Source organism: Etheostoma cragini, chromosome 13 (genome assembly GCF_013103735.1).
Source record: "Etheostoma cragini isolate CJK2018 chromosome 13, CSU_Ecrag_1.0, whole genome shotgun sequence".
NCBI classification, from domain to species: Eukaryota; Metazoa; Chordata; class Actinopteri; order Perciformes; family Percidae; genus Etheostoma; species Etheostoma cragini.
Window position 1 is genome coordinate 3,228,033 of NC_048419.1, and position 15,364 is coordinate 3,243,396.

At 37.4% G+C, this 15,364-nt stretch overlaps 1 protein-coding gene across 1 annotated transcript in view; it reads left to right on the forward strand.

Annotated features, from left to right (window-relative positions):
• cfap58 (cilia and flagella associated protein 58) overlaps positions 1 to 13,568 on the forward strand; it is a 14,372-nt gene extending 804 nt beyond the window's left edge. The window contains exons 2-18 of the mRNA XM_034889645.1: positions 469 to 738; positions 1,213 to 1,361; positions 1,460 to 1,610; positions 2,137 to 2,331; positions 3,416 to 3,553; positions 4,644 to 4,803; positions 5,232 to 5,314; positions 5,487 to 5,678; positions 5,992 to 6,153; positions 7,612 to 7,758; positions 8,085 to 8,225; positions 9,306 to 9,529; positions 10,102 to 10,210; positions 10,408 to 10,512; positions 11,353 to 11,472; positions 11,999 to 12,123; positions 12,864 to 13,568. Coding sequence (XP_034745536.1) covers positions 469 to 738; positions 1,213 to 1,361; positions 1,460 to 1,610; positions 2,137 to 2,331; positions 3,416 to 3,553; positions 4,644 to 4,803; positions 5,232 to 5,314; positions 5,487 to 5,678; positions 5,992 to 6,153; positions 7,612 to 7,758; positions 8,085 to 8,225; positions 9,306 to 9,529; positions 10,102 to 10,210; positions 10,408 to 10,512; positions 11,353 to 11,472; positions 11,999 to 12,123; positions 12,864 to 12,975 — 2,583 coding nt within the window. The 3' untranslated portion in view covers positions 12,976 to 13,568. The remainder of the gene's footprint in view (positions 1 to 468; positions 739 to 1,212; positions 1,362 to 1,459; positions 1,611 to 2,136; positions 2,332 to 3,415; positions 3,554 to 4,643; positions 4,804 to 5,231; positions 5,315 to 5,486; positions 5,679 to 5,991; positions 6,154 to 7,611; positions 7,759 to 8,084; positions 8,226 to 9,305; positions 9,530 to 10,101; positions 10,211 to 10,407; positions 10,513 to 11,352; positions 11,473 to 11,998; positions 12,124 to 12,863) is intronic.
• The last annotated feature ends 1,796 nt before the right edge of the window (positions 13,569 to 15,364 follow it).

A 15,364-nucleotide genomic window follows, 5' to 3' on the forward strand; every position in this document is an offset into this window, starting at 1 on the left:
GAAAATGGCTGCAATGAAACAAAGAGTGAAAAATTTAAAGGGGTCTGAATACTTTCCGTACCCACTGTATATGTTTTTGTGTATTTTCGTCAGTACTTTACATATGTTTTTGATTACAAACCGGGTAAAGTGTACGGTAAGTAAATGGTGAGCATAGTTTTATACTCTATTATAATATATTTACAGGTAGGGGGTAACATGAACAATGCTCCTATGCATGTGCAGAAGCACCTCTTGATAGAAAGCACATATGGACAGAAGACGTGTTGTGCCAAAAAGTGATGGTAGCCTCTGCCTTGTTACTGGAAGGTTGTTTCTGCCTCAAAATGACTTGATTTAATGCATGAGTGTTATATCTGACAGATCATAGCTCACCCAGAACATCTTACCTGTTGAAATACATTTAAAGGCTCACTCCCAACTTTCACACATGTTCACATACAGTCTGTGGCTCTGCTGTGTTTCCAGGAGACAAAGCCGGTAGGAGAGGACATGTTTGAGTCCTTGGAGGAGTTCCACATGGTCCTCAATGAGCTGGCTGGGGACAAGAGCATGGACAAGGTCCGGGTGGAGTACGAGAAGCTCATCCATGCACTGAAGAAGTCCCGAGAGAATGAGAAGAGGCTCATGTCCAAATGCAGAGAGCTGAATGCGGAAGTTGTGTCCACCTCAACTAAAGTGGCTGCTGCCCTGAAACTGTCCCAGGATGATGAGACAACGATAACGTCACTAAAGCGGGTATACTGCCAGAACATGAGGAGCTATAGCCGCGGTGTTAAACTCAGTTTCACTTTGGGCCCCACTGGAAAATAAGAATCACATTAAGGGCCAGACACATTGTTTATTACTTTTGATTAACCACACAAGTAAAATACCTTTGAACGTATTATTGCATGTGTAATATAGTCTTCTCACTTACAGTGTGGTCAACATAAAACCCTTAAAAAAGTCAGCAAACCTTTTTGACTCTAGCCATCATAGACTTTAGAAAATCAAGCAAATCATTTTTTTTTTATTTAAACTAGGCTACCACACAGCTGAGTCATAGCAACCTGTTTCAAAGCCTGAATATGAAAACTCTGCTTCTGGGGGAATTTCTGAGTCTTAGTGTTGCATAAATTGCAGTTTGAAAAACAGTTTCCCGTCTTTTTCTCCTCAGATTCTAATAACTCTATAATAGTGTGTTAAAATGTTCTTTTGCCTACATTGTAGGAGCTGGACAAAGCTTGGAAAATGGTTGATGCTGCACACGATAAAGAGAAGAGGGACAAAGAGGCCATCAGGACTTTAAAAGAAGAAGTTGCCAACCTAATGAAAATAGCTGAACAACAATCTGGCTTCTCTATGGACCAAGAGCAGAGGTGACCCATTTGTCACCATCACCCATGCTCTCAGTCATTTATTGTGTGGAAACTGTTGGAAAACTGGATGGAACCATCTGTAATCTGTTTATTTTCAGTGATCTACTAAAAATGAACCAGGAGTTGACTAAAGAGAGGGATGACCTGTTGAGAACCACAGAGGCTCTGAGAGAGAAACTGAACAAGGCTATTGCCACCCAGCAGGAGATAGAGGCCCAGCGAGATAGTGCCTCCGAAAATATTTCTCAGGTAAATAAGTGGCAAATTCTTGTAGACAGTAGGACGACCTGTAATGTACTTCTGATTTTGTTAGATTTTCACATTAATGGTAAAGACACAATCATTTTCTTTAACTCACGGATTAAAATGTTGTTAAGAGGCATTTATTCTTGGTAGATTGCCAATACTTGCCAACAAACTATTCATTTATGTTTTACTTTTTCTAACAAATTAAAGTTGGAATGAATCCCAGAACATATATTTTGGTTATATTGCTGTTATGTGACCCAGATATTGTTGTAACGCAGTTACATAGCCTATGGCCTTTGAAGTAAACCACACCTCTTTATTATTATAAAATATTTTCTGAAATGAATATATATAGAAACAGAAATTATGTAAAAGTAATTAAAAAAGTTATGTAATTATTGTTACAGGCCTATATATATTATAGAGTTATATACTGTATATATGCTGATGCGCGGATGCTCACAGATAAAACTCGGTTCAGTCTAGCTCTGATGCCAACTTGTTGCTGCTCTGTGTCTAAATCCAGCTCCAGCAGGAGCTCCAGGTCCAACAGAATGAGATTTCACGTGAGATGAGGTTGAAGGAAAAGCTGGATAAGGAGGTAAAGCAGCTGCACATCGACTTGGAGGCCAGGATGGGGGAAATGAAAGCTGTGAATGTGCAGGGCCAGAGGGCCAAAGAGGAGCAGCAGAGACTGGAGCAGCAGCTCAAAGAGATAAAGGTTAGCAATGGAGTGGCAAGCATGTTCTTCAAACCTACCGCTATAATACTTATTATTGTCTTTCAAATTATATATCTTTACACTTTATATTAACTACACACTATGAAGCATTAGTTGAGGATCAGTTATTCATCCTCATAATTTACAAAGCATTTCTAACTTCCTGAATTAATCAGGAATTGCAGTATTGATAAGTGTTTATAAAACATATATTAACATACTGACTGACCATTACTGCACGTCTAAATTCTTATATGTGTAACTGCATACATATATGTATCTAAATAGTTTGGTAATTAACAACTCACACTTTCTTAATGATCTTCTGAACCATTGACAACCCTAAATAGCTGTTTTGTAATTTAAGTTGAACCTAATTTAGAAATGGTGAATCCATCATTCAAAAAGTATGAAAATACAATCATTGAACACATTAACAATGAGCTTATTAATCAAATATAAAACATGTCTAACTGTGTTTATGAATACCATAACAATGTGTAATAATGCAGGAACAATGCTTTATGAATTATTAATTAAGTTTAGGTAAAACTTCATAGTATTTAGTTATCAGTGTTGGGCAAGTTACTTCCAATATGTAATACTATATAGATTACTAGTTACTGTCATTTGAGAGTAATTAGTTATACTGCAATATTACTTTCTCTGAATTTTGGATGCTTTTCACTACTTTTGCGTTACTTTTAAGTTACTTTCACCAAAATAACAGCGGAGGTCTAACTTGGCAGCTAGCTAGTGAATAACACCACAGGATTAATAAAGTCTCACCTTTATCCACTTTAATATATCATAGTTTATTCATAATATTTTGTCCAAGGAATGTGTATATGCAAAGTAACTAAAGCTATAAAATAGAGAGGTAAAACGTACAATAGTCCAATAAGAGAAAATAAAAAATACGAAATTAAAAGTACCTTACAATTGTAATGAAGTACGATATAGTTACTTTCTACCGTTCATTAAATATAACCATAACATTGTAAATATATATATATATATATATATATATATATATACACACACACACACTCACCTACTTGGATCCCTTCCCTCACTGTGACAGATCTTGAATGAGCGAACCACCAAGGACCTGGAGCAGATGCAAGTGAAGAACAACAAGCTGCTGCAGGAGTGTGAGCAGCTCTCATCAGTCAAAGAACATCTTTCTTTGGAAAATCAGCAGAATGCAAATGAGCTCAAGGTACACACATTGGTCCACTGACACACACACACACACATAAACACACACACACTAGGGCTGCAAAATATATTGCTTTTTTAATTGTCCTCTTTGTGGTAGTTGAAAGAAAATATCAGCAGAAAACTGCACTTTAACTGTTGCCTTTTACATTCATTTCATTGGTCAATTTGTTTAATAAAAGAATGTCGGAAAATATTTCCTTTAATTCAATAAGCAAACCATTGTGTTTTAGCAGAGTACTGAAAGCAACAGAAAAGCAGAACTGAGCACACGTTAATATTGTGTATGTTAGCAGTGTGTCTGTGCATGCACGGCTTTGAATGTGAATGGGACAGAGAGAGGGAGTGGCCAAGTAACTGATAACGAATATGTTTGTATAAACGAAACGATAATGAATTCACACTCTTGATGTAAAAACCCCACTGGAAGTCACACAACATGGAGTTATGAGAGGATATGTTTGTTCTTTCAGAGCTCATCCTTAATAGGCATAGGCAATAGTATCCTTTTTGGAGGAATATTTCTTTTTGATCTTTTAAAAACCTGTGTAAACCTACATTTACTCACGCCTCATTGATCTTTCATAGGTTGCATACAGTAGATAGCTAAAGTTGACAAGTCCTGAAAGTGATATTATTTAAAATGCAGCATACAGTGACACAATTGGAAAAGAGGTAAGGCTGTGCAGGCATTACGCAGTTACCATGTTATTCATCAACTCTAAATGGAAGTCATGGGACTTACATTGTTCTCAGTAATGTCTCCGTGGTGGAGGATACCTGATAATAGATGACATGATTCTGTCTTATTGAACCACAAGGGGGCACTGCTCCGACAGTACATTGTGCAACGAGCCAGTCAGAAACAGATGTACTGTGTTTTAAACTGTATCAAACAGAAAGAAGAGAAAAGGGGTTATTCTTTTTGTCTTAAGTACTTTGAAATAGTTATGTGAGGGCTGTGGTCAGAGAAACAGACCACATTTGACTTATAGCCCTCAGCACACAATAACATCTGTCCTCCACTCTCCTGTTTTTTTTTTGCGACTTCTGTGAATACTTCACACAACTCCGCCCTTCCCGCCTGTCAGATGAGAGAAGAGGAGGTGAATCAGATGCGTCAGGAGATTGCCAAACAGACAAAGATGAGAGAGGCTATCCAGAAGAAGTTCCACCAGATGGAGGATCAGAAAGCTGATGTGGATGTGCAGAGGGAGACACTGAAAGCTCAGATAGCCGGTCTGGAGAAAGGTACAGGAGCTCGCCTTGCTTAATCAGAGGGGCACCAAATTACTGTTTGAAAGATTTTTTTTTTTTTTTATGTACACAACATTAATGATAGGCTAGGGTAGCCATCCAAATATCCAGTTAAGCTTAAGGATTCGCTGTTCCACTTTTAACATATGAAATATATTAATATATATGTACATTTTTATTTTAATAGCTTAGTATTAGATTTACCATAAATAGCTTTTGGCCGCCCTGTACGTTAGGCCCAGTTTAATATGCAGCTCAATTTTATACATTATATAAAGTAGCCTCAGGGGTCTCTGCTCCGTCTCTTTTTCAGCTGAGGGGTCCTTGTCCTGCAAATGTTAAAGACTAGCTAATATGAAAATATCCAACACCATTGGCTTTGACCATCAATACAAACTGTCCTCATCTTTCTACCTCAACAGATCTTGAATCTTCCCAAAAGCAAGTTGAAACTGACAGGAAAGCCATAGAAGAGCTTATCCGCGAGAGAGACATCTTAAATAAGGTATGCGTTGTGGAGTACCTTAGGTTCTTTTAAACAGAAGATGTTGTGTGATGCCATTAAAATGTTCATAGACAGTGAAGCAGTGATACACAAAGTATTTATCCTGATATCTACAGTTTTCCTTATCATTTACTCATGCTTATGCATTTGTCTGTATGATCCCATTCAAAAGAACATGATCAAAGCTGCACTGTCAACGGAGAAACAGCAGAACATTGTGAAGCTCCTGGAACAAGACAAGAAGACCTTGGAACATGAGATCAGTGGCTACCGCCACGAGGCCCAGAAGCAACGCAAGATCATCCAACAGCTGGAGAAAGAACGGGACCGCTACATCAACGAGACCAGCAACCTCATGCAGAAGGCAAGTTATGCAGAAAATCTATCTTATTGCATTTCATTATTTAGATTATTTTTTAATATTACACAAAGCTGCCATCAGCTTTAGCGTGTTTGAAGGGAACAGCAAGGCAGTCTTAAAGAAAATATTAAAAAGCCTTTATTGATGCGGATAATGCATAGCAAACAATAGAGAATGAATCAGAAAAAAGTCCCACAGTGCTAAATAATAGTGGAAAAATAATTTAAAAACAGACAACTTAGAAGAAACATTAACTGTATACATGAACAATATCCATCAACAGAAACAAACAAAACAACTTTGCTCTGTTCCACAGGTGCAACAGAAAGTGAATGACGTTGAAGTGCGAGAGACAGAGCTATTTGATTGGAGGAAGAAGGTCACTGAGGCAGAGTGCCAGCTCAAACAGCAAGAAAACCTGCTGGAGTCTGTTGTGTCTGAAAGGAACCTCTACAGCAAAAACCTCATCGAGGCTCAGGTACCAATGCACAACTGTTTGCAGGAGTTAGTGGTTCGATCCCTGGCTCCTCCTGTTCACATGTAAAAGTGACAAAGACTCCCAATGGGCAGGCCAAAACCTTGCATGTGAGCTTGGTCGCCATCAGTGTGTGATTGTGAATGAAGGCTAATTGTAAAGCATTATCCCGTTAAGGTAGAAAAATGTGTAGTCCATTTACAGCAGAAGTGCAGTCTATTTGCCATCTTTAATTTGTTAGTTAATTAGCCAGTTAAGGAGTCAGCCAGCTAGTTTATATTCTGTATTTCCCAGTACGAAAAGATGGCTGAGGCTAAATATGCCCACATTATTCCACTGGTAAACCTGGACTGACAGGGCGTTGCTAGACATTAAGCTCTACTGGGGCTCAGGCCCCCCCAATAAAAGTCTGCTATATGCTGTGCTATACATACTGCCCTTGCTCGGCCCACTAGTACTGTCAGTTCTATTCTGCTATTGAAATTTAAATAACTGGGCTTATTCTGCAATAACAATTATCATGAACCCAAAATGCAATCATTTCAATTTAATTTCAATTCAATTTTATTTATAGTATCATTTCATAACAAGTGTTATCTCGAGACACTTAGAATAGGTCCAGACCACACTCCAGAATTTACAAGGACCCAACAGTTCTAGTAGTTTCCTCCAGAGCAAGCAACAGTGCGACAGTGGCGAGGAAAAACTTCCTTTTAGGCAGAAACCTGGGACAGACCCAGGCTCTTGGTAGGCAGTGTCTGACAACCGGTTGGGGTTGAAATGAAGAGTGGCAATAACAGTCACAAAAAAAATAATGGTACAAAATAACAATACCAAATGCACTTTATGAAGGAAGGCAAGGAAAATATCTCCAAGAGGGATAGCCATTTCAGAGACTGACTGGCAGAGGACCTAGTTATTGCATTGAACTTTTGTATTACAAACAAGTTCAAAGAAGTACATATCAAAATATACAATATAAATTATTCATCCATTTTCAACCATCCACATGGCGTTTACTACACGTTCAAACGAGGCCAAACCATTTTAGGAGACAGGAAGTGTGTACAGTTTTGTACCGTTGGTGCTGCTTGAAATAAAAGGGTCTTTGCCTGTGGTAACGTTAGCTGTTAGTACTGTTATTTAACTAGACAAGCACAACTGTGCTGCCTTACAGTAAATAAACTTTACAAGCTCAACTCTGTTTTTTGGTCAAAATGAATCCTTATTTACTGCATTAGATATGATGAAATATATGCCAGCTTTGCACACTGGTTTTACACATGATATTTTACTGCCGCACAGCAGATCAACACTGGGGCATACTGGATCTAGCAACGCCTAAACTTTTTCACTACTGGTTGCAGTTTTTTATTCCATATGTATAACATATTGTTCCATATAATTATCTATTTTTTAACCTTCCATACTTTCTTTGCTTCCTTCCATGGTCTGCCTCAGGAAGAGATTGCAGAGATGAAGAGGAAGATGAAGACCATGAACAACCAGGTCACTCGACTGAGAGATGAGATCACTGAAAAGGAGCTTGCCATCGCCAAGGATCAGCAGGAACACAAGCGTTTGGAGAAGGATAACGAGGCTCTCAAGGTAATGCAGCCTGCCTCATTGCTTCACAGTGGGGTGTGGTTTAGAGTTCCTCGTCAACATTTAAATTGCACTTTGACAAAAACCTTGGCCAAATGAATACATGTTAATGTAAATTTGCTCCCATGTATTAAATATATATGAATTAAGTATATTTTATTTGTTGAAATTTGAGTAGCACTGGGAACTATTGCCCGACTTCCAAACGCTAAAGATAGCCATTAATCACGAGTGGTTTTCTCTTTTTAGGGCTGTCTTCACCGTACATTGCCAGCACCTTTTTATGCCTAATTTGCATACATGTGTGCACCCATCTCTACAACCTACAGGGGGAGCTGCAGTTAACGAAGCTCCAGCTTGAAGAAACAAAGCAACATGTTGACAGCCAGAAAGCGGAACAGCAAAAACTACAGAAGATTATAGCCGACGCTGACGCTGAGCAGGTCCAACAGAAGAAACAACTTGAACAGGTAAATAAAGAGAAGGAGGTAGACAAGAAGAACTAGAGAAGGAGAATGACAAGCAGAGACTTACAATGTTGGGCAACTTACTTCCAAAATGTAATACATTATATATTACTAGTTACTGCCATTTGAGAGTAATTACTTACATTACAATATAACTGTCTCGGGGCGACCTCTATTTAACCCAGTAAGCTACCCGGGTTTAAATCCGACCTGCGGCCCTTTGCTGCGTGTCATCCCCCATCTCTCTCTTCCACCTTTCCTGTCTATCCACTGTCACTCTAAAATAAAGGGAAAAAAGCCCCCAAAAAATAATCTTACAATACAACTGTCTCTGAATGTTAATGCTTTACACTACTTTTGCGTTACTTTTGCGTTACTTTCACCAAAATTACATTGGAAGAACGACTTGGCAGGTAGCGTGTGAATTTTACCACGATATCAATTAAGTCTCATCTTTATCACAGTCACATCATACGTCATATTTTTATTATGTTGTTTTGTCAATCTGACTCTGCAAAGTAACTAAAGCTGTGAAATAAATATTAAAGTAAAATGTACAATAGGCGTACTTGATTCTGAATTGTGTTTGAGTAGAAGTAAAAAGTACGAGAAAATTCAAATAATCAATTACAAGTTCCTTACGGTATAGTTGTTTTCCAACGCTGATAAAATGTAATGATGTTACGTGTAAAAAGCCTACAAATTCATATCTGTAAGCTGCTCAGACACACAGCGGTCTGCACTTAAGAACCGTTACCAGGACACACTTGTCTCTGAATTGTCTCTGGTTCTGGCACTGACCACAGGAACAGTGATGTATCGGGAATGAAATCGGAACTGTATAAGTCTCTGCAGTCATCTTAACCATTGAACCCAGCAACAGGAAATAACACTCACAGACATTTTCGTGCCAAAATGTTTTGAGGTGTTGGTAAATTCTTTAAAAAAAAATCACTAAATATATATATATATATATATATATATATAGCAAAAAGGAATACATTACTGCAATTGCGTTATGTCTGTAACACATTACTCCACTGGAGACTTGAATCTGATTATTTGTTGGCAAAACTCCTCAAGGTGATCAGAGAGCGAGATAACCTGGGCAAACAGCTGCTGCAACGCAACGATGAGCGTGCGCTGCTGTTTGAGAAGATCAGGATCCAGCAATCAATCCTGAGCAAGGGGGACTTCCACTACAACCAGCGAATGGATGACATCCGCCTGCTCAAGCTGGAGATCAAGAGGCTCCAGCGCAAGAAGAGCATCCTGGACAAGACTGTTCCCAACACAGAGGACCTGAGGTAAAAGAGAGAGAGAGAGGAGGGCCAGAGTAGGATGAAGAGAAGTGGAGGACTTTCAAGAAAGACAGTCAGGAAAGAAGTGCTCTAAGAGAAGAATTTGGAGTAGAGAAGGAGGATAGGATGGAGAAAGAATGAGGTGACCCACAAAGCGCAGTGTTTAGAGTAGAAGCATTCCATTCAAAGAAAGATAGAGCAAGTTGGAGGGAAATCCAGAGTCAGAGGTAGGAATGATTTTCTTTTAACTTCCAATACCATAGAAAATGTTTCTATTAAAATTGTGGCATTTTTAAAGTAAAACTTTCAGTACCTTTCAATACCGTTAAGATTCCACTCAACATGTCACTTCATTTCCTTAATTTTATTATTTATATTCCAATAAAGCATTTTGTGTTATGATTATTACCTAACCAGGCAAAGAGTTAGAAGTTATTGCTTATATTTCCTTATGTTTTTGTTTTTCTACATCTGATTAAAATGACGGTGAACTATGGGGAAAATATACTGTATTAATTGTTAACATAATGTTGTTATGTGAGAACTGTGCGAAATAACATTGAGTTGTTGCGTTTCAGGCGAGAGCTGTTTCACCTGCAGAGAGAGCTGCTCAGAGAGAGGATGAGGAACAGCGTCCTCGAGGAACAACTGAAGCCCATAAATATTCACCGATGGAGGCGGCTGGAGGTGAAGCCCTCTTTTAATAGTGTCTGTGTGGATTAGCTTGAAGCCATCACAACCCTAAACTGTATCTATTTTTCTCTGCCTCACAGTGACATGAACATTTTTATTCCTAGTTTATACCACACCCACACCCTTCAAGCATTTTTTCAAAGAGGAAAGGATCTGTCCATTAACATTTTGTATATGACTCTCTCCTGCAGGGTAGTGACCCGGGCAAATATGAACTCATCCAGAAGATTCAGTCCTTACAAAAACGACTGATCGCCAAGCACCAAGAGCTTGAGGAGCATGAACTCCTATTACAGGTAAAAACTCTCTCCTCAGTGTGTACATACAAGTACACACACCTACTGTTCGGGATTCAAGTATAAGGCCTGTAATATATAACCAACTAAACATTAGTATATGTAAGTATATATTCGGGTCACAAATATGTGTTTAAAAAAAGCTCAATAGTATCCTGGCCAATAATATAATAATATAATATAATATTATATAATATAATATAATATAACTATACTATAATATAACTGGCCACTGTAGTTTTCAGCAAACAAACTGGAAACAGGAGGAAAGTGCATTTGTTGGAAACTATTTTCACTGGCGGATTAATTAATAATTATCTAATCACCGCATTAGAAAAGCTGGATAGAAAAGGCAAACTTTGATAAAACTTTCTCAACTGCACAAAAACATGTTTAGGCTTGCTTGAGGTGTTTTTTTTTTGTCAGAAAGGGGTGTTAAATTAAATGGATTTGAAAAGCCTTCGGCGAATACATTCTGACTTAGCGAACATTTAACTCACGGGTCTGATCAGCGCTTCCCTGCTGTTGGCATATTCCAGCATATTCCCATAAAGTGTCTTTGTCTCCTCACACTAGCTGACATGAAAGAACAATTAAAAGTCCTCCGTCAGTTTTTCTCTTGTAGATGCCAGGGTTAGATGACCAAGGCAACATTTTTTTTCGTTTCTTGTTAGCAACCTCTACTTCATCTGTCTACTGGAGCATTACAGCCATGTGTAGCCAATATCACCAACTAACTAAGCTAACCGAGTTTATTTGCTCCAAAACCAACCAAAGTTAATTTGGTTAACACTCTCACTCACTCACTCACTCACAAATTGTCCTTGCTTCCCCATCAAGGAAAAGGAGAAGCTGTATGTGGAGTTGAAGCACATTCTGGCCCGGCAGCCAGGTCCAGAGGCAGCTGAGCAGCTCCAGCAGTGCCAGTGGACCATCAGAGAGAGAACCAAAAAGCTCAAGGTTGTTTTTTTTGGTGTTGTATCCTACACATGATGTTTGCTTCTTTTTACTATTTGACCCCATCAGAATCTGTTTTTTTCTAAGTCAACTATCTCTTTCTCTGTCCCTTGCGAGGCTTTAAAGTAAAAAATTCACTGTACAATACGTATTTGACAATCATTCTGTTAAAGTTAAAGGCCCATCTCAGGTGTAAGGGTCAATATGTATTGATTTGATGAAGGCTTTTCAGGAAATGTTGGAGGGTGGAATGATTTTAATTATAAAGAACAAGTTGCCTAAATAAAGGATGTGCTGTATCTGTGTACACTTTGATACAAAGACCTGTCAGTTGATACTGTGTCAGTTCATTCAGTGACAAGTCAACTCACTATGTAAAAGTCCATGTGTATCTAAAAACTTATGTATTTTATCTATAACACACACATTAGCATAACAGCTTTAGCCTCTGATTTCAAGAAAAACATGGTACCTGTTTGCTTCTCTGCATTCTATGACTAAATTATGTTATTTTTGTGTGATTCCTCAGGTGTTGATAGCAGAGCTGAGAATGCTTGACTCAAAGATGAATGAGTACAAAAGTGAGAATCAACAATTAGCTAATGAGCTAGCAAACATTAAGAAGAAGTACCTCAGCGAGAAAAAGCTTCACAGGTGAGGTTGATGTGTTCTCTGCTTTACATCTTAACATGATTATAATACCTTGGATTTTTATAGTGCTTTTTTCAATGACTCAAGGTTTTAATAAATAATAATAAAGGCAGAACAAGTAACAGAACATACAAAAGAAAGATAAATCTTTATTTTAACACAGACTATTATTACAGAGTAAATTACCCCATTTCAATGTAATTGTATTTATAGTATCAAATCACAACAAAAGTTATCTCAAGATAATTTTTACAGATAGAGTAGGACTTGACCACACTCTATAATTATTATATATTGTGTGTATATTTTATTATAATTTTCCACTCAGTCCAATGAACAGCTTTTACTTGAGGTCTCCCACAGCTGGTCCGAGCTTGGCAGGACTGCTTTTTTGTTTCATTCCTGGAATGCAGCACAAAGCACCTTCAAATTTGTCTGTCCCCATCTATTAGTTAATGTAAGGCTTAGATAAATGACTTATTTCTATCTTCTTGTGTTTGTCTTACCTGATTGTTTTTTTTTTTCAATCTAAAATGTTATTGTTATTATTATTATAATGTAGTTTGCTGAAATGCATGCTGTGTACTTAGTCCAATTAAAAATAAGGGTCTTTCTCAATGGGCCCCGGGTTTTATACAAAGGTTTGAAATTAAATTAGATAAAATGTTGAGTTGTAAAAAGAAATCATCGTTTATTTTACGCAGGGGACCATTCATTGATGCTGTAATTTTGTGTCTCATCAGTGAGCAGAGGACCAAGACCAAGGTGGAGCAGCTGGAACCCCTGCCCCAGTTGAGCAGCAAACCTCATTTCACTGGGGGGGGCTTCAAGATTGACAACCCTGTGAGAAGATAAGAGCCTTTATAAGGGAATATTTTAGAAGCCTATCACCACTTACATGACATTATGTTTTCAAACACTGTGCATTTTACTATGTTTCATCTTCTCTGAAAAAAGACTTTTACAATGTAGATGCATAGTATTTAATTATGACCACAATGCAGATTTTGTAATAACACAAAAATGCTGCTAATTTCCATTGGGCAATCAGGAAGGAAATAGTTTTCACTCTATAATACATCCTGTTCTAGGATACACACACACACACATATATATATATATATATATATATATATATATATATATATATATATATATATATATTTATTTATTGAGCAACACATTAAGTCCCTATTATGTTCTTGTCCTTTCTAGCTTTGTACATTTTCAAAAGAAGAATCTTTCACTATGCTCAGCAATAAGTTATTCATAATTTTCTCTCATGCTGAGTAGATTACAGTTACTCTACATAACAATCTGTGAGAGGTCAAGCACATAAGGAAACTGCAAACCATGTTATTATCAGAATCTGAGTCTGGTTTATTACAACAAGTACAGGAGGTTCTAACTATGCAAGAAATTTACTTTGGTGTATTATTGCGTACAATAAACATGGTAAGTAAACATACTGTAAGTTGAAAAATAAATGCAAGTTTGGTAAGAATGAAAAAAAAAAAATGCTACCATAAATATATAGTAGATGAAAATATACAATAAAAAATATGTACAATAAATCTGAATTAAAAACATTTAATTAAACTGAATTATGTAGTTACCGTCTGTTAAGTGCATGTATTAAATGTGTTTTGTCATGATACAGACTGTATAAATAGCCATATTTAGCTTATGATTGGCTCTAAATGGGGGAGGGGCGGGGGCCTGAAAAAGCAATCGTTTTATGAAAAGGGCAAATATTCAGTACACCTGCCTCGCCCTTGAGGCACTTTACCATAGAAGAAAATTATTCAGCACATTGAGCTCTTAAAAAGATATCTCCAGTAACATGAAATATAACCATAAAATGACATGACATAAAAAAGTATGGTTCTTGGTTCACTCCCAACAAATCCCACAGGACTTTCAATATGCAGAGAGGAGTCTGGTGAAAGAGTAAAGACAAGGTTTTATGCTGCTGTTTCCTTCTTGACTCTCACCACTGATCGATAGTGAATATATATGTTGAATTGTTGCTGAGAATAGCAGTACAGAGGCTGAAGGTTCCATTCATTATGTTTGACACCATGCTATAGGGATTTGGACTAGAGTGCCTTGCTGTTGTCGCTCGTTTTAACCTTCCTCCTTTAGATGTTTGGTTGGGCAGGCTGGTCACTTATCTGTTTTCAGTTGTATAGTGAAGTTTGTTTCTTTGTTTTCATTGACTTGTAAAGCACTTTAAGAGGATCAGAGAGGTGCTCTGTGAATAAACTTTCCTTTTTAAACACCCAGTGTATTCAGAATGTTATAATAAAATCCACACAGTCTAAACCGCATACAAATGCTAATACAATTTAGATTAGGGATGTCCCAGTCGGATCGGAAAGTATCAGATCACAGCCAATTTGGTCATTCTTTAACTGATCGGGGATCTAGAGACAAAAAACAATATGTATTGCCAGATATTTTATATTTGTATTCAGGGGAAACCAGCAGTTCTTTGACTTATTGAAGAACTTGAATAATAGTTAGGATCATTATGGAAGCAATTAGTCTATTAGCAGGCTGCTCTGAAAGAATTATACAAAATTCAAGATTACAATCAGATTGTCTTAGCAGGTTTAATTAACAGACAAGCCATTTCTAAATAGAAAACTGTATATCTGTCACTGAAATCTTTCTTTTGTTACAAGTTATTATCGTGGTGTCCATGTATCACCACTAGATGTCAGCAAAGTAAAGATGGACTAAACAAGACAAATTATATTCCATCTGCTGGCATAGGTTACTTTTGAAATACATTATTGAAAAGTTGTATTTTTAAATTTTTACTATCTAAAAATATCAAGTAAAGCCATATATTATATGTTGTGTGTTACATGTACTATGTATGTATGTATTTTCAGCATGGGACATTAAAATGCAGTGCAAGTAAAGGATATGCATCAGCTGCAGAATCTGATTATTATCAAGGTATCATTCTGTTTGTAGTCGGGTGTTGAATTTGATGCAACACCCCCATCACATTTATTTCTGGTTACTACCTACAGCATGTATTTTTTGTTCTTGTATGTAATTTAAATATTCTAAACATGAAAGAAAGTGTATTTTTGTATGTCTGCAGGCATTCGCCGATGACGATTGTGATTAGTTCAAGGAAATGTCACTAAACCAGAGCACGGTCTTCTCCCATCCTGGAATGCTGTGTGGACCAGCCAGGCCTTCTCGTACAGAGCTGTGGAGGAAGGTC